At 39.1% G+C, this 24,822-nt stretch overlaps 1 protein-coding gene across 1 annotated transcript; it reads right to left on the minus strand.

The window, feature by feature from the left end:
• Window positions 1-556: 556 nt before the first annotated feature.
• On the minus strand, window positions 557-10,259 carry LOC110716306 (F-box protein SKIP5-like). Its single transcript, XM_021894920.1, has 5 exons — window positions 9,892-10,259; window positions 8,831-8,975; window positions 8,669-8,747; window positions 1,669-1,727; window positions 557-1,317 (listed from the first exon to the last, which is right to left on the minus strand). Exons 1-5 carry the CDS (start codon window positions 10,088-10,090, stop codon window positions 963-965), a joined length of 837 nt encoding a protein of 278 aa, XP_021750612.1. The 5' UTR covers window positions 10,091-10,259; the 3' UTR covers window positions 557-962.
• Between the last annotated feature and the right edge of the window lie 14,563 nt (window positions 10,260-24,822).

The following is a 24,822-nucleotide window of genomic DNA, read 5'->3' on the forward strand; positions in this document are numbered from 1 at the left end:
GCCACTGTCCAACAAAGTCATTGCCATACCCGCTCCAAACATAAACGTGTACATTGCGAAATTAGCAAATAAATGAAATAATGACTGCTTGGTATCCCTGGTTGCTAGTTCATCTAACTTTTTATACCTTAAGTCAACCAAGTCTTCTTCAAATCAACGCAAGAGAACATTGTACATGGATATACAATGTTTGTGTACACTTTTCGGCAACCTATCATTGGAACCCATTTGATGAAATCTTCTTCAAACTCATTCTCACATAAGCAGAACTACACAACAAATCATTGGAAACCCTGTTTTTCAAACCCAACTTGCAATTAATGGAAGAATCCATTGAACTTTCTCATACCATAGTGGAACAATTGTTTTGACGGCAGTGATCAAAATCCTTGCCCATAGAATTGGATAGCCAAAAAAAAAAAAAAAGTTAATTTGGTTCATTATGTTTCAAAAGTTCAAAAAAGATTTAAAAAATAAGAAAGTATAGAAAAATGGACAATTACTAGGCCCGTTCTTTTGGACTGAATGCATTCTAATTGAATGGACTACAAACAAGTGAGGAAACCAACTGAATTGAGCTGAAGTACAGAATAATAAGTCGAAAAGAACAGGGCCTTCGACCAACAAATGTACCTAAAAGTATTATATTCCCACAAATTGTGAGAAACAAAGGTCTACGTACTAGCGTATACATTGGATGGATTTAGATTTCCAACAAGTCTAAATTCAGTCCATACACTTTGGAATATTGGCAATTGTGGTTGATTAGCATAAGTTACATTGTAACCACTCAACTAATGCCCATTTTAAATACAACACAGTTGCCTTGAAAATTATTAATGAACTATAAAGCTGATATACATACAGGATACAAGGAAAAGAAAACTTAACAAATGAAAAAAGAAAAAAAAAAGATGAAATTTTACCAAAGACTTACAACAAGTGACGGAGGAAGAAGTGAATCATGACTGATGCTCAACTTCAAACCAGAAAAGGACAGAAGTACGACCATAAATGACTCGTACACTCTGCAACACAAGGGTGCCACTGGTCAAAACAGCCTTGGCACCACCTTCAATCCTAGTACGAGAAACAGTAACACCATCTCCGCGGGAGTTTGAAGAAAGAGATGGTAGCTTCTTTGGCCCCGTGGTTGTGCTCACTATGGGGCATGATAGATAATCCAAAGGATCGGTTTCACATTGGAGGAGACAACTGTCTATAATCAACCTCCCACTCCTATGAAGCAAGCAGCAGCCGAGCTCAGCCTTCACTGTCAAGTTTGTAATTTTGCAGGTGGAAAGGAGCTCCAGAGCACTGTTTAACAAAAAAAGAAACAATGCACAGACGATACTGTCATTTGCATCCAAAAAGAATACAGGGTCACTACCCATAAACCCAAATGCCCAACCAATCAAGCCTAAAAATAAAAATTTCCGATCACTTAATCTCTCTAGCATGAAGGTTTGTCTCAATTGTCTGGCTGGCACCAATGAGTGGGAAAATGAAAAAAAGCATCTCAATCAGATTGGTGAAAGGCTTCAACCCCACAGGTTTAGTAGCAATGCTTGTACTTATAATGCTCAAGTTTGGCAAGGATTCATCATTTAGAAAGGCCCATTCAATAAAGCCCAACAGTAAAAGGCACAGCAAAGAAATTTTGCAAACCTGTCAGTGCCCCGGGAACAAAGAAGAGTGGTTTCTTCAGGAAGCTCACCTCCACCAATCTGAGCAAAAATAATCAAATTAGAATATTTAAAAGGCAACAATAATGCGCACAAAGATAGCAAGGATACACCTGACCTATTCCTCAACTGAGAAAAGCATGCTTTAAAGACATATTTAATTTGCTGCATTACTTTAATAAGATACAAATGGATGCGAAGTGGTGAAAGACCACAAAAAACAAAAGATCAATCCATTGCACCATTACCATCTAAATCTAAAATTGGAGAGCTGCTTCTACCCCTTCATTAAATGACATGAGTCCATGGTTCTTTGAATTTTGTTGGCCTACACTTAGGTGTATTCACAAAAAGACACACTTACCATTGCTGGGGTTTTTTTGGGTAGAGAGATCTTGAGAGTGTCTTGAAGCGAGAGAGTGGAGATCTAGTTCTACCAATGTACCTGCTCTTATAAGCGCACAGCTGTGCACGCATAAAAGTGTAATTTACCCATCCATATGATTCTCAGGTAATTTTGAGAAACATTCAGATTCTCCTAGGACTTGCCCTAAGTCATTTGAGATTTTTTTTTTTTTTTTTCTCTCTATATGTTCTAACATTATTGATTTACCCCACAACTCATAAAAGAACCCACCTCCCTAAGGAATGCTAGCAAGTTTAATCATATACGATTATACGAGTCTTTGACCAACAATACTCAACAAAAAAATACTTCCTCCGTTCTATTAATATTGCAACAAGGAGAAAATTACGCATCCCAAAGCACATTGTATATGCTAAATATCTATAATTGTGTAAGAGTAAAAATTATAAAAAATTGATATTGTGAAAGTATTTTATGAGCCGAATCCAACTAGATACAACATGACTATTGCAACGAATGCCGTGGGTAGCAAGCACAACAAGGATTGGATCACCTATGAGCGCAGAAGGAAGAAAGGGCAGCAGCTGCAAGGCCCAGCAGAGGAGCCACCAAATCAATCAAGTTAAGGATTGCTGGCAGAGCCTCTCTAAGAATGACAGCTGCAACTTTTTGTCCTCTTTCTTTTTTGGCTGATTGTGTACATATAAGTAAAAGGGGAGTGGGAGTGTGCTAGGTAGCTGGTGATTGGTAAACTTAGAGTGTAGAGCATTGTGCCCTAAAGGTGCTAGTAGAGAGTCGTGGCCTCAAGCCACCTTGTTTGCAAGATTCAATCTTTATTCAATGAAATAGCTGCCTTCTTCCCTAAAAATATTATCTTTATTGCTTTCAAGTTCCATTAATACAGCAAAGTATAAGTAGAGCGTTACAAGTGGTATCAGAGCAGGCGGTCCTGCGACCTCCGGCACCGGCAACCACCGCCTTCCGGGTTCAGCCTATTAAAATATATATATATATATATATATATAAATTAAAAATGGTGACTTCTGCAACTCAGAGATGCGAAGCTCTGGAAGACCAAATGGCGGGGGTTCGAACCCAACGGGAGACCGTGGAGACGGCAATGAAGACTCAGGAGGAGGTTCTCAAGAAGTCGATGGAGGAGGCTGTTCAGCGACTCGATAATCGATTCGAGTTGTTCCGGCAACAGCAAAAAGCTCAGATGACGGTGAATACCACCACTCAAGCTCAGTTCTTCGAGGAGCTGCGAACCTTGGTGAATCAAAGAAATCATGAACAAAGGCAGGGTGGCAACTTCATGATGCGCAACTGGAATGAGACGCACGACGGCGGCGACAACCGGTGGAAGCCAAGAAAGCTAGACATGCCGCTCTTTGAAGGTGTAGACCCCGACGGATGGATACTTAAGGGGGAGAAGTACTTCCAACACTACAACCTCACGGAGGAACAGAAGTTGCAAGCCGCCGTCTCCGCTTTAGAGGGTGATGCTCTGAGGTGGTTTCAATGGGAAAACCGAAGGCGACCTATTCCGAACTGGGATAGCTTGAAAGCGAGGGTCTTGCGACAATTCCGACCGACTCATGCCGGAAGTCTCCATGAGCAGTGGTTGGCTGCAAGCCAAGAAACCACCGTGTTAGAGTATCGTAAGCGATTTATTGAACTCTCAGCGCCGTTGGAAGATATACCCGAGACTATTATGTTGGGCCATTTTATAAATGGGCTGAAGGATGAAATTAAGGCTGATGTTAGACTAATGAATCCCTTCAACCTAGAACAGGCCATGGAAATTGCGGGTAGGGTTGAAGAGAGGAATCGGGTAGGCGGGCATAAGAAGGCACCCAACTATTTCGGGCCGGGTAAACCAATTGCAAGTGGATCTGGGGTGCCTGGATCTAAATCCGCAACTGGATCGGGCCTCATTAGTGCATACGAAACTCCAACACAGCAGGCCTCTTCATTCAAAGGGTGGCCCAGAGCCCCATCTGAATCCCAAGCCTCGGTAAACTTTCCGAAGACCACCAGCACTGTCTCAGCCAGATCTAACGAGCCGCGGTGGCTGATTGACGCTGAGCACCAAGAAAGAAAGGTGAAAGGGCTGTGCTTTTGCTGTGATGAGCGTTGGAGTGTCGGCCATAGGTGTAAGAATAGAGAGATGAGTGTCTTGTTGCTCGGCGGTGGAGGCGATGAAGGCGCTGGACCTTCGAGATAGCACCAGGGGCGTCTCTTTGCTCCGTGGTGGGGCTTTCTACGCCGCGGACCATGAAACTCGAAGGAAGGGTGGGACCAACCCCGGTGGTAATATTGGTCGACCCGGGGGCAACCCATAATTTTATCTCCGATGACTTGGTGGTAGAAGCAGGGGTGCCGGTGGAGGGCGACCGTGAGTTCAGCGTTTCTCTGGGAAACGGCGACATCATTGTGGGAAGGGGCAGGTGTAAAGGGGTGAGGGTCGTTCTTAAGGAGGGGTTTGTGATAGTGGATAACTTCCTCCCACTCCGACTCGGCAACGCCGACTTGATCCTAGGGATCGAGTGGCTGGAGAAACTAGGACCCGTGGTTCACAATTGGAAGACACACCTCATGAGCTTTCGAGTGGGTGACGTGAAGGTCACATTGAGGGGCAATCCTGCTTTGGAGCGCACCAAGATCACTCTCAAGGCAATGCTCCGCACATTGCGCCACGAAGGTGGAGGGTTATGGCTGGAAATTAACCGCGTGGAGGCGGTGGGAAAAAAGGCAGAAGTAGAAACCGCCGTGCCAGGGTGGTTAGGGAGCATTCCAGAGCAGTTTCAAGGGGTTTTTTCACCACCAAAGGGACTACCACCGAAGCGGGAGCACGAACATGCTATTGTGTTGAGGGAGGGGAGCAATCCGGTAAGCGTAAGGCCATACCGATACCCCCTGTTCCAAGAAAGATGAAATTGAGAGATTGATTAAGGAGATGCTTGAAGCGGGTATCATCAAGCCGTCGGTCAGCCCATTTTCTAGCCCGGTTTTGTTGGTCAAGAAGAAGGACGGGTCTTGGAGGTTCTGCGTGGACTATCGGGCCTTGAATCGGGAAACAATTCCTGATAAATATCCTATCCCAATCATCGACGAATTACTCGACGAACTCCACGGGGCAGCAATATTCTCTAAACTCGACCTTAAGTCGGGTTATCATCAGATTTTGGTACGAGAAGAGGACACGCACAAAACAGCCTTTCGTACCCACGAAGGCCATTATGAATTTTTGGTCATGCCCTTTGGCCTCACGAACGCACCGGCCACCTTCCAAGCCCTCATGAACGAGGTGTTCCGACCGTTCTTGAGAAAGTTTGTGCTAGTGTTCTTCGATGACATACTCATCTATAGCCCGGATAGAGAGAGTCACTTGGAACACATGAGAGTAGTGCTGTCCAAATTACAAGAACATTGCTTGGTGGCTAATTTCAAGAAATGCGAGTTTGGTCAGTCTAGGGTGGCGTATTTGGGGCATGTGGTGTCGCAAGAAGGGGTGGCAGTGGACTCGGAGAAGGTGAAGGCTATGGTGGATTGGCCAATTCCACAAAATTTGAAGGAGTTGCGTGGGTTTCTTGGATTGACCGGCTATTACCGGAAGTTTATTAAGGGATACGCTCAAATTGCAAGACCACTAACGGAGCAGCTGCGTAAAGACAATTTTGGGTGGTCATCGGAGGCTACGGCCGCCTTTGAACGGCTGAAGGGAGCAATAACTTCAGCCCCTGTTTGGTGATGCCAAATTTCAGCAAGAAATTTGTAATTGAAGCAGATGCATCGGGTTATGGGTTGGGGGCTGTCTTAATGCAAGAACCGAGGCCAATAGCTTTCTTTAGCAAGTTACTAGGCCCGAGGTCGCAAGCAAAGGCTATATATGAGAAGGAGTTGATGGCGATTTGCTTGGCCGTGGTTAAGTGGCAACATTATTTACTTGGGCGCCACTTTGTGGTGAGAACGGACCAACAGAGTTTAAAGTATGTGATGGAGCAAAGGGAAGTGAATGGGGAGTACCAAAAATGGGTCCGGAAATTGTTGGGTTTCGATTTCGAGATCCAATTCAAGCCGGGTGCGAGTAATAGAGTGGCGGATGCTCTGTCCCGCAAAGGTGGGAGTGTTGGAGAGCTGGCAGCCTTGGTTTCAATTTCAAGGATTGATTGGGAAGGGCTAGAGAGGGAGGTGAGAGCTGATAAAGACCTCGGCAAAATCATGGGAGACTTGGCAGGGCAGGGGGCTCGTGATGGGTTCACACTCGAAGAAGATAAGCTACTCTTTAGGGGAAGAGTGGTAATTCCGAGAGAGTCACCATTAATTTCTAAGCTTTTGATCGAATACCACGATAGTCCGGTGGGGGGACACCAAGGTGAAACAAAGACTTACCTAAGATTGGCTGCCAAATGGTATTGATTTGGGATGCGTAAAGATGTGGGAATGTATGTCAAGCAATGTGGTACTTGCCAACAAGCCAAACACTCCCAATTGCAACCGGCGGGATTGTTACAACCCTTACCTATTCCCGAGAATATTTGGGAGGATATATCAATGGACTTTGTAGAAGGGCTGCCCAATTCTAAGGGGATAGACTCGGTGTTAGTGGTAGTTGATAGGTTGTCCAAGTATGCGCACTTCATGGGGTTGAAGCATCCATATAGTGCCTTAACCATCGCAGAGACGTTCGCTAAGGAAGTTGTTAGGCTACATGGGATGCCTACCTCAATTGTGTCGGATAGGGATCGAATCTTCATGAGTGTGTTCTGGAAAGAGTTGTTTAGGTTGCAAGGAACGGACCTCAAGAGGAGTACCGCATATCACCCTCAAACCGACGGCCAAACCGAGGTTGTCAACAAAACCTTGGAAACATACCTACGTTGCTTCATCAATGGTAAGCCTAAGTCGTGGAGTAAGTGGCTGCATTGGGCGGAATATGCCTACAACACAGCCTATCATGCTTCTACTGGGTTTACACCCTTTCGAGTAGTGTATGGGAGGGATCCGCCTAGACTAATCAAGGTGGGGAAGGGACAAACGCCTGGCTGGAGGAGTGGCTGCAGGAGAGAGATTGGGTTTTGGATGACTTGCACATGAATTTGGTTCGGGCACAACAAAGAATGAAGCACAATGCAGATTTGCGAAGGAGGGAGGAGGAATTTCAGGTAGGGGACTTTGTCTACCTGAAATTGCAACCTTACCCACAAAAATCATTAGCAAGGAGGCCAAATGAGAAGCTAGCTCCTCGTTTCTATGGTCCCTTCAAGGTGCTCCAACGCATTGGTCAAGTGGCTTACAAGCTGGAGCTGCCAGCAACTTGCAAGATCCACCCCGTGTTCCATGTCTCTCAGCTTAAGCGCGCAGTAGGAGACCAAACAGCAAACCCCACCATACCCACCCAACTGACTGAAGAGCTGGAACTCAGAACCTGAGAGTGTGCTGGATATAAGGGCTGCTAAGACCAACCCAGACATCTTGGAGGTCTTAATTAAGTGGCAAGGACTGCCCTTCATTGAGGCAACTTGGGAAGTGGCTGCCATCATACAAGAGAGATTTCCATCCTTTCACCTTGAGGACAAGGTGACTCTTGTAGGGGGGGAAGATGCAACGAATGCCGTGGGTAGCAAGCACAACAAGGATTGGATCACCTATGAGCGCAGAAGGAAGAAAGGGCAGCAGCTGCAAGGCCCAGCAGAGGAGCCACCAAATCAATCAAGTTAAGGATTGCTGGCAGAGCCTCTCTAAGAATGACAGCTGCAACTTTTTGTCCTCTTTCTTTTTTGGCTGATTGTGTACATATAAGTAAAAGGGGAGTGGGAGTGTGCTAGGTAGCTGGTGATTGGTAAACTTAGAGTGTAGAGCATTGTGCCCTAAAGGTGCTAGTAGAGAGTCGTGGCCTCAAGCCACCTTGTTTGCAAGATTCAATCTTTATTCAATGAAATAGCTGCCTTCTTCCCTAAAAATATTATCTTTATTGCTTTCAAGTTCCATTAATACAGCAAAGTATAAGTAGAGCGTTACAACTATGTTTTGCTTAACATATAAATCGTATTATATGGTCAAACAAGAGTGATGAATAGTGCAAAAAGTCCGTTGTTGCAATATTAATAGAACGGAGGAAGTAAGACGATACTTGAGGCTATTAAGCAAAGTGTACCTTATTAGATATCCTTTTTCAATATTATATTCAAACTAATCGCTTTTACATAGGCCAATATCAAAAAGACAAAAACAGATAAATAATCAGTGGTAACATAAAAGAAAGCAAATGTGCACGTGGACAAGTATACCATCGTCCAACCTGTACTAAAAGGAAGAGATAAAAGGTGAAGGATTGAAGCAAACTAAATTATACATCTACACTGACACCGACACCGAACTCCCTATGCATATGCATATGGCTGTACAGAGGGAGACTCACACAGTCATACCAAGTTGCACACAGAGCACAAATAAGAATGATCAAAACATTTGGAAAGGGCAGAGGCTCTGGCCTCTGGGGGTGTGGAAAAACTGTTACAACTCTTACAAGAGTTCAATGGTTTCTCTTAATAAGTAAAACAACAGTAAATATGAAATGAAGAATATTATTTGGAGAGATTATTAATATTACCAGGCAGAGAGGCTTCTTGATCTGAATGTTAGAGGTAAAATGGACCCCTCCAGCAGCAATCAAGATGGTATCACCAGGCCTAAAAGAAAAGAAGCCTGTGGGATTAATTGATTTGTATTAAGAACATATGACAGCCACTCAGCTAATTTAATTTGTACTCACTTTGCAGCGGATACTGCAGCATCAATACAAGAGAATACACCAGGTTCTGAATAATCCTTAATAGTTCGGTCAACTCTCAACCATAGGCGTGGGTGACATGCCAAGAATCGCCATCTGTGGCAAACGAGGGCGGTGTTATAACGATCTGCAAACTCAAAAGTAATAAGTGACAAAAGCTGATACACCACAATAATACGCTGAAGCAAACTAATAAGACAATAAGTCCATACACCATCAACACAAAACCTCATCCACCTGAACTATAGCACTACCAATAAGGACAATCAACTATATGAATTATAAAGTCTTATACAACCTAATAAAAAATGTTTAGCAAATTAAAGGGAAAAGGAAAGACAAGCAATTATCAAGCACTTCTTCCACGACCATAGCCAAAGCAACCCCTAAGTCCCAAATTTGAATGTAAAAGCGAGCAAACATATTAGGCACGGCTTCCAGAACCTATTGGCCCCATCATTTCTATAGTATTTTTTCTTCAATAGACTACATCAACGACAAGAATTCATGGAGGAAACTCTTGAAGCAGACCAGTACAATAACAGAAGTCACTGCCTCGAAATCCATTCAGCTAAACAAAAACTGATAGATGTATGTCCCATCACATTCAAATTTCAGCTCAATCAATGTTTAAAGGCAGCAATAACCCCCTCAAAGGCAAGCATTTTGTTTGTCATACTATTTTTAAAAGTCTCAAGACGCCACCTTTCAATTCGTAGTGTAAACAATTCATCTATTTCTAATGCAAGAAATTATTCATTTCACAACAATTTGACAAACCCTAAACCAGCAAAAGAATCCAGTAAAACCCAATTACAAAAATCAAAACTTCCAACCTTCTATAACCTCAATTTCACAATTAAGCTCAATTAAACAATCAAATTCCACAAAATACGATATGGGTCTACCTCTAATCAGAATAAAATGATCCAAAATCACATTAAGAGGGCAAACAACCACCAAATTGAACATCAATTTAGGGTTTCGAAATTAAATTGAAAACTGCAAATTGGGGAAAATAAAATTAGGGTAAAGTAACAAACCAGGAAGAGGAGAGAGAAAGCTGAAAATGTGCATGAGGCAACCATCATCCAAAGTGTTGATTGGGGAATCAGAGGTAGTGGATAAATGCTTTGAAAGCCGCCTCCATTTGTTCTTACTCCTCTGTTTTCCCCCAAATTTAGGCATAGATACAGCTTCAGAAGCAGGGTTTGATTGCTCCTGATCAGCTATAGACGCCATAAAAATCAGTTTTCATGAAAAAAATCTGGGTTCTTTTGGTGCTGCAATTCTGGGGGTTGAAGAAATGGTGATTTACAGAGTTTTGTGCACCTCAAAGTCTCAAACCGACGACATCAACGATAAATCAAAAAGTTTGCGTGTATACTCACTGATACATAGTTAGGGATAACTTAGGAGGTGTTTAGGTTACTAAGGGTCTATTCTGATCTATTGGAAGAATTGAATTAAGAAAGAAATAAGGAATTGAACTGATTGGAGCGGAACTAAATTGAACTGAAATTAAATTGAAAAGAACAGACTTAAGTTGGAATAAATTGGTATAGAATCTCATAGTAGAGAGGTTTGGATTCTAAGACTCATATTAGTCCAAAGTTGTGGATTGTGAATATTAGGGAGAGGGGTGGAATGGGATTCCATGGGTACAAGGGGGAGTTAAAACCTCCTCAATATGAGATTCCATTACTAAAAACCTTAACCAAACAAAAAATTAGATAGAACGGATTCTAATTCTATTCCAACCCATTCCAAATGATCCAACCAAATGACCCCTTAAGCAATTAGAGCTATTCTTCTGTTTTCAAGAAATTATGGGATCGATTCTCACCGTGCCTTTATAGCTCTCTAAATACCAAAAAAAAAAAATTAAAAAAAACTTATCACAAACTCATGGTGTTTACTCACTTAGTGTGTTTATAAAATGTTACATTTTAACTAGACACGACTTTAACTATTAATTTATTTAATTATACAATAACAATTGTTTAATATATATGGCTCTGTAGTAAAATAATTAAGTCAAAATGATTACGTGAATAGTAAAATAACACGGCTACATAAAAAGTATTTATTACTTGTTCCGATTTTCTTTTGTAGCCGTATTTTATTATCCCTAAGTATTTTGTTAAAAACTTTTAAGAATATTTTATTATCCTTCCCATATAATTCATATTATAATATAATATTTTCTACGAATACTATTTACATTAAAAATCTGTGTTCGAAAAATAAGGAAAATTAGTCAGGAATATTATGACCTTTGTCCGGTCTTTCAAAAATAAAACGACATCTTGATTATCCCGGAATAAAATGATCTTTAACATACACCTTCCATAAATAGAATAAATAACCGGTAACTTGTTGTAAAGGTTAACCGGACACGTGTCGCATTGTGATAAGTTATGAATTTTTATTTTTATTTTTTCACTAGATGAAGCGCGTGCTATGCACGGTTTGTTTGAATTTTCCCTTTTTTAATAATTTTTTTATATTTATATATTTATGTGCTAAATTTTGTTATATATTTAGATAAAACTCCTGACATCAAAAAATAATATTTTATATTTAATTAATTGAAACTGCAAAATCTCATTCGCCAATTTTGCTTTCGTGTCATTTAAATTATTTAATTCTAAAATATATTAATAATCTCGTATTTAATTGGCTACCACTAAAATTTATTATCCTACGTGGCGCGCTAAAAAAAATTAAATCCTACATGGCTCTCTAAAAACTCGGGAAAAAACTCCCCTAGTTTTGTGCCCCGTGCGATGCCCGGATTGTTTTTTAAATTTTAAATAAATTTTTAATCTATATGTCAAATTTTAGAATATATCTTTAATACAAAATTAGTTAGAAATTGATGTGTTTTTGTAACGATTTAAACTATGTAGTAGGCATGTAAATGACTAATAATAATTTTGATATTTTTTAAGAGTGAGGGACTGAGGGATAGCTCAAGTGGTTAGAGCTTCCCTCCCGATTCTAGGAGGTCTTGGGATCGATTATCATAGGGGTGGCAAACGGATCAGGTCGGGTCGGGTTCGTGTTCGGGTCACCTAGTTTCGGGTCAGGTGACCCCCAACCCGAACCTGATCCATTTAAGTTTTCGGGTTGAAAATCCCAACCCAACCTGATATTTTCAGGTTCGGGTGAACCCGAAAATGACCTGATTCGACTTGTTTTTTTTCTGTTCGAATTTTTTTAACATATTATACACAACATTCCTTGAATTCTTCTGGATCTATCAATCATAAAACCCAGAAAAATATTCAAACAAAAAACCCAGAAAACAATACAAACAAATCGCAAAAAAAACAAAAAAAACCAGAAAAAAATATGTAAAAAATCAGAATAACTAGATCGATGAAGAATAGGCGATTATCAGGAACAAAATGTATATACTTACATCATAATTTCATCAAAAAAAAATTATAATCAGAAATTTGAGAAAAATAAAACTAGATCTACAATCTAACCTAAATTTAAACTAGATCTAAAGTATAAAAAACCCCAACAATAGACGGTGACAACGATGGTGGTCGGTCGGGCTTGCTGTGACAGTGACGGTGGCTAGCTTACTCACGTGACATTGTTGACTTGCTCGCGTGAAGAGAGAGAAATAGGAGCTTTTAAGGATTATTCGAATATAAAGAACAAAATTCACAAAAAATCAGAGAAGAGAAGTTCAAATTCGGATTTTCAGGATGAATTGAAGCATTCTAGAGGAAGATAGAGAAGGAGAAGAGAACGAATGAGAAGAGATAAGGAGAAGAGAATGGATGAAGAGGGATATAGAAGGAGGAGAATGAGTGAAGAGAGATAAGGAGAAGAAGGAAAGAGAAAATGTAGGTGACGGCTTGTGAGAGTGAAAATGAGTTAGGATTTATGCTTAAAGATTTGGGCTTGGGTTGGTAGTAGTCTTCTTTTTTTTTCTTTTTTTTTAAAATTTTCGGGTTGAAATTTTCAACCTTAACCTAACCCATTTAATTTCTGGTCAGGTTCGTGTCAACCCATTTAAGTTTTCGGGTCAAAAATCTCAACCCAAACCCGCTATTTTCAGGTCGGGTTCGGGTCGGGTTTTCGGGTCGGGTCAGTTTTTGCCACCCCTAGATTATCACCCCTGCCCTTATGGGCTCTCTTAAAAAAAAAACGATTGGTATTTTTTTGAGTTATAATCTAATATTTTTTTGAATAAAATTATAATTCGATTAATACATATGAAATATTTTAGAGTTATAATCTATTTTTTTTTATTTTTTTAAATAAAATTATAATTCAATTTATACCTATGAAAAATTGCTATTTTATTGAAAATAAAAGTCTCAACTAATAATTTTATTCTAAAATTCTATCCAAATTTGATTGAAACTAATTAATTTATCTTATGAAGTCTATCTTAGTATATCCAACGTGGCGCGACACTTGACGAAAAGTTGGAATGCCAAGTGTCGCTGTCTCGTGACCTGACTAAAAGTTTAGCTTTATATATTAGTTATATGATTTTTCTTTTTTAAGATAATTGATTTTTAATTAAAAAAAAAAGAAACCACCCTCTTGCTTTAACTTATCCAGCATCTCCTAAAATTTCTAGCAGCCACCTCGTCCCATTCCCCTTTTAATTAGCCCCACCCTTTTCCGAAGACCAACGATAACTCCACCATTTTCCTCTGGAAAAATTGCCCGGAATAATCCGACCTTTTGCCCGTCCGCTGAAAATAATCCCACCTTTGGATTTTTTTTTTTAATAATCCGACCTTTATACCCAATCTACTTAAAATGGTCTCGGGTGACCAGCAACCGGTTGAAGAGGTAATTTTTTTTTAAAATTAAGTTTAATTTACACGTGTCACTACTTGATTTGTCCAAAATTAACAAAAACAATTTTAAAAAAGTAAAATTAAATAAAAAAATAAAAAATAAAAATAAAAAATAAAAAAACCATCACAAATCAGCACCACCATCCCCACCACTACCCGAAACCAACAGCCCAGAACCACCGCCACTGATGCGCCGACCCGAAACCACCGCCACTGACACACCGACTTGAAACCACCTCCACTGATGTGCTTACTGGAATCCCATCCCACCCCAGCCAACCCACCCCAAAACCCCTTTCGAAAAATCGAAAAACCACCAAAACCCAAGGCAAATCGAAAAATCTGGGATCGGGATTGGGGTTGGGGCTGGGGAGGTCGGAGCGATTGGAAAAGGGACGGTGGACGGGGAGGGGGATAGGATCAGACCGGGAAAGGGATTTTCGAGGGTTAAGAGCTATAATACAGTCGCCGGTTAGGGTTTCGCGGGGTAAGGGTTGGGGGCTGGGCGTGGGATCTCATTGGTAGGGGTAAGGGTTCGTTTGTGCGCTAGTTGGAGTTGGGATTCGGGCTTGCTGGCAGGGGTTGGTGGTTGTTGTGGCTAGTTGGGGTAGGAACTGGTGGTGAATCTGGTGGTTCTAGCCTTCTAGGGGAAGAGAGTGAGGCTGGGTGGTTGGGGCAGGGATTTAGGTTGCTGGTGGCATGGCGCGTCGTCGGAATCGGCGCCGGATTGGAGTCAGCATCAGCACCGACTTAGGGTGGTCGGGGCAGGGATTCAGGTGGGTGGGGTGGCTTGGCAGCTGGTGGGGTGGCTTTAACATAATTAATTGTTTTTTTATTTTTTATTTTTTCTTTACAAAAAAAATTAACTTTTTGTTTAAATTTTTATTTTATATTAATTTTTTTAGACCAATCACAGGCCGCTACGTGTTAGGTAACCTGTTATAACAAGTTACATGACCGGTTGGGACTATTTCGAGCGGATTGACTATAAAGGTCGGATTATTTAAAAATAATCAAAAGGTGGGATTATTTTGGGCGGATGACTCAAAGGTGGGATTATTCCGGGCAATTTTTCCATTTTCCTCTCTCCTTTCCGACCTTCATACCTCCTTCCCCTTGCAAATTGACCTCCGATCTAGCAGCCCCTATCCCCTTCCCCTCCCTTTTCCGGCCACCCTCATAATTTTCCTTCCATTTTCGACAACCCCACCCATTTCCCCTCTCTTGTCAGTCGCGTCCACCCTCCCTTTCCCAGCTCATTCCTTTCCAGCAACCACACAACCTAGTTCTAGTGACGGTAATGGCAATTCTTAGGCCAATTTGTGAGGTGTAAGTTGGGGTTGGTTCGTGTGGGGCGACAATCCATGGTGTTTGGCAAGGGTGGGGTTTTCATGGCTAGTGGAGGCCATGGGTGAGGGTGGGGGATAAGGTTAGGGGGATCACTGCTAGTGGAGGCTACGATGGGGTTCACTTCACGGGGATGGGGGTTGTAATTAAAATTATTTTTTTATTAAAAATTAATTTTTAAAAATAAGAAAATTGGAAAAAAAAACAACAACAGATCCTTTACAAAGTGACTAGGTTAGATCCCGTGCTATGCACGATGATCTATAATTATATGCAGTTATATATTACTGAATGATAAATATTATAATCATGTATTAGTCGAGGAATAATAAAAGTATGTGATACGTTAATTTATATTCGCATGAGGTTCTAATATATCTATTAACTATTACTAAAACAGAAGTTGCTGACGTCACCATTGCCCACGTGTTGCTTTCTCAATAAAAAATTTCCCGCTTAAAAGCAATGATGATGTCATTTTTTTTGTAAAGATATCTTATTTAACATTTTTGAAATTTAAATATTGAAAGCTTTTATATTACAACTAAAACATATCAATTTATCGTAGGAAATTGAAACAATTTTAAAATGCACACTTAGAAATGACCTCCTACATTGAACTATGAATTAGACAACGTTGAACAGATACTGTATCATAATTTTGATGAAAATAAAAAAAATTTAAAATTACAAAATATACGTAATTCTTATTTATATTCATGTATAATAACGATTTATTTTTAAAAATATATAAATTAAAAATATATTTTATGTAAACCGTGCATCGCACGGGTTCTAACCTAGTAAACAATAAAACAAAAGTAGGCAAAAAATCCAAGTAATCTTTTTCTTGTTGAAAAACAGGTTATAAATTATGTTAAGAATATATTTTTAGTTTTGTAGTTGCCAAAACTTTTTTAAAAAGATTTGTGAAATCTTTTTGTTGACTCGAATGAATAATACAAGAGGGAGGGTGAATTGTATTATAAACCGTGCATCGCACGGGTTCTAACCTAGTAAACAATAAAACAAAAGTAGGCAAAAAATCCAAGTAATCTTTTTCTTGTTGAAAAACAGGTTATAAATTATGTTAAGAATATATTTTTAGTTTTGTAGTTGCCAAAACTTTTTTAAAAAGATTTGTGAAATCTTTTTGTTGACTCGAATGAATAATACAAGAGGGAGGGTGAATTGTATTGTAGAGGAACTAGGGTAATTTTTGCGGAATTTATAAAGGAACTCGAATAAAAACTAAAAGTGCAAAGAGAGATTTTACGTGGAAAACTTCTTGGACCTAATCAAGAAGAAAAACCACGACCACAAGGGATTTTAAACTCAACTCTTAATAATAATAGGGCAAACAACCTATTACAAATTAAGACCCTAAACTCAAGTTCCTCAACGAACTTAAGCTCCCTTCAACTGATCCCTCAATCAGTCGAACTCTCTAAGTCTCTCTATCTCCTTGCTTCACTCAAAGCAATAAAACACTCTTAGAGTTTTCCCAAACTCTTACCCAATACAACTCAAGATTAAACTCTAAATTGCTAAGTACAAAGACACTCAAGGACTCAAGTGGATTATGACTCTTTTCAAAAGCTAAAAGACTGTAATGCTCAAGTGTGTTTTTCCAACTAAAAATCGAGGCTATTTATAAAAGAATTAGGCAGTTAAATTGTCGTTGCCTCAATCACCACTTAATCACAACTCCCTTAAAACAAGGAAGTGCAACGAGTGGGATCTTGGGCAGCAAGCTAAGCAAAACCAGGAATTAGTTTTACTGGCTTCCTAATTTTTCTCAACCTCTTTTGACAAAGTAAAACACTCGATTGAGGAAGATAATTTTCCAACTTAGATTTTTCCAAAAATAAGATAAAATCAAAACAGAAAAATATTTTTAATCAAAAAGATATTTTAACATAAAAGATATTTTCGAAATTAAGTCAGTTAAAATTTGGAAAATAAAATCTTTATCAAATAAAATTAAATCCACTTAAATCCTATCAATAATCATTGTACTTAACATAATTACAAGTAGTCTAAAGTAAAGATAAAATACATTAGACTCCTTGATACTCTAAGAAGCTTCGACTCTGAAGCTTCAGTTCCTTACACAAGGAACTTGTCTTCGAAGGTTCAACTCTGGAGCTTCAGTTCCTCACTAAAGGAACACGACTTGTGATTTACTTCTTTATCCTTCCATAGCTGACTTTGGTCTTGTTCCATGCTCCCTTCTTACTCAAGAATTTCATAGCATAAACCTGTCATAAATCAAAGCTAAAGGCGAAAGTTAAACTTATATGGGTTTGCTTAGGTTCCTTGAGTCATCATCAAAACATAAGGTCAACAATATTCCCCCTTTTTGATGAATGACAAACCTAAGCAAACTCAGTAAAATAAAGAAGTGACAATAAAAATAAAAACTAAAGTTAGAAAAAAAACGAACTAGACATATCTACTGAGACTGATGATATACCTCAGCATGAAGATGGATGGAGAAGCTTGTCAACAATTGAGTTTGCCTTTCTGTTCCCCCTTTTGGCTTTCATCAAAATTAATGCACATATATGTCTAAACATAGCACCATTATAATGGTTTATGTCCAAAGCACAGAACAAAGCACATATAGGCAGAAATAGTATGCAAATAGTCATAAAGCAATCAAGCAACATCCATATAAACAAACTGATGTTCCTCCAGAACATCAAAAACAAAAACAAATACCCTGTTTAAGTGTTTACAGACCAAAAAAACCAAATGAAACCAAGTTTATTACAGACCAAGTTCAAAAGATAGTTTAATAGATGAGATAGAAAGAAAATAGGACTAGGCTTCAGGGGCTGGGGACTAGTGCTCTTCTCCTGTATCCTCAGCTGATTCTTCTTCATCAATTATATCTTCCAGCTTCTTCAACAAATCAGCCTGACCTTGAGAGAGAGTTGAGATGCTCTCCTTCATTGCTGAGGTTAGCTCCTTGGAAGCTTGCACCAGGTCTCCTACCAGTGTCTCAAGAGCCCCAATCCTCAGAAGCAGTTCTGGTTGAGCATCAGACAGCAGCTTGACAGCATCTTTGAGAGCCTTTAGTTCCAAAGTGGAACTAACAGAACTAAAGGCAGCAAATCCTAAACCTGCACTTACTGGAACAGAACGAGTTACAGTTTATTGCACAAATGTGCCCTGTTCCCCCCTGAAAAGATTCTTTCTCCTCACTGAGATCAACAAAAGTCGCTGGAGCCTCAGCTTTCATCTTTGGCTTTATAGCCAATCTAGTACTCTTCCTCTTCCCAGTACTTGGAGCACTATTTTTCTTACCCTTCTTTTTAGAACTTTCTTCTTTTTCTTTCTTTCCTTCTTCTCCCTCACTGCCCTCTCCTTCCAGCCATTTATCCAACTCCTCTTCCTCAGTCAGGATCCTAACTTCTTCCCTAGCTTTAGGGGTTTGTTTTGGAAGAAATTGGGTAACACCATCAACAACATGCAAGTTTCTGCTTTCAAGGGTTTTAGGTTGAACAAAGTGATTGGTTTGTAGTTTGAGATGTTCACAATTCTCCACTAAAATACCAAAACTCTCCATGAGAGTAATGATCAGATTTGCATATCCCACTTTCAAATGGTTTGCAAGACAATGGGTGAGGTGTTTTATCATGATGGAAGGAAAATTGATTTGTATCTTGTTTTCAAGGCAGTACATCAGCATAGCATCAAGGTGATTAGCCTCATGCCTGTGTTGAGTTCTAGGAACAATGGCTAAGTGCACAAAAATAAACAGCAATTTTTGAATGGGAGAAAACAGGTTATGATTGGTTTGAACCTTAGACAACTTTCCACCAATTGATTCCAAAATTTCTTTTGTAGACACATCACCAACACTTTTATCAGTAGCACCTTTAAAATACTCATTAAACCCTTCATTTGGGGTTCCAAAGATAGCACATAGATAATCAGCATCAAAACTAATTTTCTTATTTTTAACTCTTGACACTTAAACACCATCAATATTCTTAAAATTTGCACAGAATTCTTTCAAGGGAGCATAAGCAAGAACATTATTGTAACTTTCACTAAACAATTGGACCCAATTTTGAGCCTCTAAAATTTCAAGTAATTCAGAGTACTTACTTACTTCACACCAAGGTAAGTTGATGCAAAAACCATGAATGAAGCGATCAGAGCTTGCTTCGACTTTCTTAATTGATTGAGTCTTCTCCAACTGAATCTTTTCTCCCAATTCCTCCCAGCCTTGATCCTCGAGTTCCTCCAACTTTCGTTTCTTTGACTCAGCAGGCAAGTTCTTTGGTTTTTCAACAGATGCTTTTGTTTAATTTTCTTGCTCGATATCCATGGGTGAATCCTTTTGTGGGGTAACTTGAGGTTTTGGTGAAATATCCATGGGTGAATAGGCTGAATCAGTAAAATGTAAGGTGTATTTTACGGAGTGAGGAGGTGAGGAACAGTGTGTAGGGTTTGGTGTCATTTTATAGGGATGGGAATTTCAAGGGGTAAAAGAGTCAGTGGAAGAGTGTGGAAGGTTAATTCAATAGTGTAGGCGTCGATTGATGAAGGATAGAGAAATTACTATTTAATTTGTTCAGATTAAAATTTAATGTGATTTGACATGAAGGGTCTAGGTTAAGTGAAGATAATCTTTGATCAGAAACTTAGAGTTGAATGCAAAAAGTCACGGGTATTTAATTAACAAGTTTGAGGAATGAATTTGAAATTTAAAAGATAAACATTGTAGAATAATTCAAAATAAAAAATAAAGATAAGATTTTTTAAATAGATAAAATTAATTAATTGACTAGTTAATTAATTCACAAAGAGATAGAACAAAATCTTATAGATTATTTCGGAGGAACTAGGAACAAATCAACATAGTTTGTTATAATACGGACATGCCCAATGCAATTTGATTTCTTCACATATAGCCACAATCCCATATGCAATGCCATAAATTCAAATGCTCAGGACTATGTTTTCACATATTTAGATTGTGTAAGACATACATTGCATGCATAATTGACTTATACCTTTGGGGGGAGCTTGAGGTCTTCTTAACTCAATTGTATCATACCAAGTTCCATGCGCATCTTTTCAAATTTATCCCTGTTCAAAGGCTTAGTAAGAATGTCAGCAATTTGATTTTCAGTATCACAAAAATACAATTTAATTAAGCCTTTTTCAACATTATCCTTAAGAAAGTGATGCCTTATGTGAATATGCTTCACACGAGAATGATGAACTGGATCTTTTGAAATGCATATGGCACTTGTATTATCACAATAAATTGGAATGCAATTATACTTCATATCATAATCTCTTAATTGTTGTTTTTATCCAAAGAACTTGAGAACAACAAGCTGCAGCAGCCACATACTCAGCTTCAGCAGTTGATAAAACCATTGTATTTTGTTTCTTGGGGCCCCAAGAAACTAGACACGATCCGAGGAACTGGACCATTCCGGAAGTACTTTTCCTGTTCACCAAATCTCCTGCATAATCAGCATCTACAAAACCTTTTAAATCAAAAGTATCACTTCTAGGATAGAAGAGACAGAGATTGTCAGTTCCTTTGAGGTATCTTAGAATCCTTTTAACTGTTGTAAGATGAGATTCTTTAGGATTTGATTGAAACCTAGCACACAAACCGACACTAAGAGCAATGTCAAGTCTACTAGCAGTTAAATAAAGAAGGGATCCGATCATACCTCTATACTTAGTTTGATCTACACTAGTTCCTTGTAGATCTTCATCCAATCTTGTGCCAGTTCCCATTGGTGTATGGTTAGTTTTTGCTTGATCAAGATTGTATTTTTTTCAGAAGTTCCTTGACATATTTTTGTTGGTGAATTGCAATTCCTTCTTCAGTTTGTTTGATTTGAAGTCCAAGGAAGAAGTTGAGTTCTCCCATCATACTCATCTCAAATTCACCACTCATTAAATCAGCAAAATACTTGCACAAGATTTCATTAGTTGCTCCAAAGATAATATCATCAACATATATTTGAACAACTAATATGTCAGTTCCTTCAGATTTTAAAAACAGAGTTTTATCAGTTTTTCCTCTTTTAAAATTATTTTGAAGAAGGAACTTGGAGAGCCTTTCATACCAGGCTCTAGGTGCCTGCTTCAGCCCATAAAGAGCTTTATCAAGCTTAAAGACATGATTAGGAAATTGGGGGTTTTCAAAACCAGGTGGCTATTCCACAAAAATATTTTCTTCAAGAAAACCATTTAAGAAGGCACATTTAACATCCATTTGGTATAGCTTAAAACCCATAAATGAAGCAAAAGCAATTAACATTCTAATAGCTTCTAATCTAGCAACAGGAGCAAAAGTTTCTCCAAAGTCAATACCTTCTTGCTGATTATAGCCTTTCACAACAAGTCTGGCCTTGTTCCTCACAATAGTTCCATACACAACATTCCTTGAATTCTTCTGGATCTATCAATCATAAAACCCAGAAAAATATTCAAACAAAAAACCCAGAAAACAATACAAACAAATCGCAAAAAAAAACAAAAAAAACCAGAAAAAAATATGTAAAAAATCAGAATAACTAGATCGATGAAGAATAGGCGATTATCAGGAACAAAATGTATATACTTACATCATAATTTCATCAAAAAAAAATTATAATCAGAAATTTGAGAAAAATAAAACTAGATCTACAATCTAACCTAAATTTAAACTAGATCTAAAGTATAAAAAACCCCAACAATAGACGGTGACAACGATGGTGGTCGGTCGGGCTTGCTGTGACAGTGACGGTGGCTAGCTTACTCACGTGACATTGTTGACTTGCTCGCGTGAAGAGAGAGAAATAGGAGCTTTTAAGGATTATTCGAATATAAAGAACAAAATTCACAAAAAATCAGAGAAGAGAAGTTCAAATTCGGATTTTCAGGATGAATTGAAGCATTCTAGAGGAAGATAGAGAAGGAGAAGAGAACGAATGAGAAGAGATAAGGAGAAGAGAATGGATGAAGAGGGATATAGAAGGAGGAGAATGAGTGAAGAGAGATAAGGAGAAGAAGGAAAGAGAAAATGTAGGTGACGGCTTGTGAGAGTGAAAATGAGTTAGGATTTATGCTTAAAGATTTGGGCTTGGGTTGGTAGTAGTTTCTTTTTTTTTCTTTTTTTTAAAATTTTCGGGTTGAAATTTTCAACCTTAACCTAACCCATTTAATTTCTGGTCAGGTTCGTGTCAACCCATTTAAGTTTTCGGGTCAAAAATCTCAACCCAAACCCGCTATTTTCAGGTCGGGTTCGGGTCGGGTTTTCGGGTCGGGTCAGTTTTTGCCACCCCTAGATTATCACCCCTGCCCTTATGGGCTCTCTTAAAAAAAAAAAACGATTGGTATTTTTTTGAGTTATAATCTAATATTTTTTTGAATAAAATTATAATTCGATTAATACATATGAAATATTTTAGAGTTATAATCTATTTTTTTTTATTTTTTTAAATAAAATTATAATTCAATTTATACCTATGAAAAATTGCTATTTTATTGAAAATAAAAGTCTCAACTAATAATTTTATTCTAAAATTCTATCCAAATTTGATTGAAACTAATTAATTTATCTTATGAAGTCTATCTTAGTATATCCAACGTGGCGCGACACTTGACGAAAAGTTGGAATGCCAAGTGTCGCTGTCTCGTGACCTGACTAAAAGTTTAGCTTTATATATTAGTTATATGATTTTTCTTTTTTAAGATAATTGATTTTTAATTAAAAAAAAAAGAAACCACCCTCTTGCTTTAACTTATCCAGCATCTCCTAAAATTTCTAGCAGCCACCTCGTCCCATTCCCCTTTTAATTAGCCCCACCCTTTTCCGAAGACCAACGATAACTCCACCATTTTCCTCTGGAAAAATTGCCCGGAATAATCCGACCTTTTGCCCGTCCGCTGAAAATAATCCCACCTTTGGATTTTTTTTTTAATAATCCGACCTTTATACCCAATCTACTTAAAATGGTCTCGGGTGACCAGCAACCGGTTGAAGAGGTAATTTTTTTTTAAAATTAAGTTTAATTTACACGTGTCACTACTTGATTTGTCCAAAATTAACAAAAACAATTTTAAAAAAGTAAAATTAAATAAAAAAATAAAAAATAAAAATAAAAAATAAAAAAACCATCACAAATCAGCACCACCATCCCCACCACTACCCGAAACCAACAGCCCAGAACCACCGCCACTGATGCGCCGACCCGAAACCACCGCCACTGACACACCGACTTGAAACCACCTCCACTGATGTGCTTACTGGAATCCCATCCCACCCCAGCCAACCCACCCCAAAACCCCTTTCGAAAAATCGAAAAACCACCAAAACCCAAGGCAAATCGAAAAATCTGGGATCGGGATTGGGGTTGGGGCTGGGGAGGTCGGAGCGATTGGAAAAGGGACGGTGGACGGGGAGGGGGATAGGATCAGACCGGGAAAGGGATTTTCGAGGGTTAAGAGCTATAATACAGTCGCCGGTTAGGGTTTCGCGGGGTAAGGGTTGGGGGCTGGGCGTGGGATCTCATTGGTAGGGGTAAGGGTTCGTTTGTGCGCTAGTTGGAGTTGGGATTCGGGCTTGCTGGCAGGGGTTGGTGGTTGTTGTGGCTAGTTGGGGTAGGAACTGGTGGTGAATCTGGTGGTTCTAGCCTTCTAGGGGAAGAGAGTGAGGCTGGGTGGTTGGGGCAGGGATTTAGGTTGCTGGTGGCATGGCGCGTCGTCGGAATCGGCGCCGGATTGGAGTCAGCATCAGCACCGACTTAGGGTGGTCGGGGCAGGGATTCAGGTGGGTGGGGTGGCTTGGCAGCTGGTGGGGTGGCTTTAACATAATTAATTGTTTTTTTATTTTTTATTTTTTCTTTACAAAAAAAATTAACTTTTTGTTTAAATTTTTATTTTATATTAATTTTTTTAGACCAATCACAGGCCGCTACGTGTTAGGTAACCTGTTATAACAAGTTACATGACCGGTTGGGACTATTTCGAGCGGATTGACTATAAAGGTCGGATTATTTAAAAATAATCAAAAGGTGGGATTATTTTGGGCGGATGACTCAAAGGTGGGATTATTCCGGGCAATTTTTCCATTTTCCTCTCTCCTTTCCGACCTTCATACCTCCTTCCCCTTGCAAATTGACCTCCGATCTAGCAGCCCCTATCCCCTTCCCCTCCCTTTTCCGGCCACCCTCATAATTTTCCTTCCATTTTCGACAACCCCACCCATTTCCCCTCTCTTGTCAGTCGCGTCCACCCTCCCTTTCCCAGCTCATTCCTTTCCAGCAACCACACAACCTAGTTCTAGTGACGGTAATGGCAATTCTTAGGCCAATTTGTGAGGTGTAAGTTGGGGTTGGTTCGTGTGGGGCGACAATCCATGGTGTTTGGCAAGGGTGGGGTTTTCATGGCTAGTGGAGGCCATGGGTGAGGGTGGGGGATAAGGTTAGGGGGATCACTGCTAGTGGAGGCTACGATGGGGTTCACTTCACGGGGATGGGGGTTGTAATTAAAATTATTTTTTTATTAAAAATTAATTTTTAAAAATAAGAAAATTGGAAAAAAAAAACAACAACAGATCCTTTACAAAGTGACTAGGTTAGATCCCGTGCTATGCACGATGATCTATAATTATATGCAGTTATATATTACTGAATGATAAATATTATAATCATGTATTAGTCGAGGAATAATAAAAGTATGTGATACGTTAATTTATATTCGCATGAGGTTCTAATATATCTATTAACTATTACTAAAACAGAAGTTGCTGACGTCACCATT

The sequence above is a fragment of the Chenopodium quinoa genome, unplaced genomic scaffold (genome assembly GCF_001683475.1).
Source record: "Chenopodium quinoa cultivar QQ74 unplaced genomic scaffold, ASM168347v1, whole genome shotgun sequence".
Classification (NCBI taxonomy): Eukaryota; Viridiplantae; Streptophyta; class Magnoliopsida; order Caryophyllales; family Amaranthaceae; genus Chenopodium; species Chenopodium quinoa.

What these genes read in the sequence shown, in the direction of transcription:
- LOC110716306 (XM_021894920.1), bottom strand. Translation starts at nt 10,090, where the DNA reads ATGGCGTCTATAGCTGATCAGGAGCAATCAAACCCTGCTTCTGAAGCT. An exon ending in TCAAGAAGCCTCTCTGCCTG is followed by an intron (nt 1,728 to 8,668) that starts GTAATATTAATA and finishes ATTTTTGCTCAG; the next exon opens with ATTGGTGGAGGTGAGCTTCC. An exon ending in TGTTCCCGGGGCACTGACAG is followed by an intron (nt 1,318 to 1,668) that starts GTTTGCAAAATT and finishes TTTGTTAAACAG; the next exon opens with TGCTCTGGAGCTCCTTTCCA.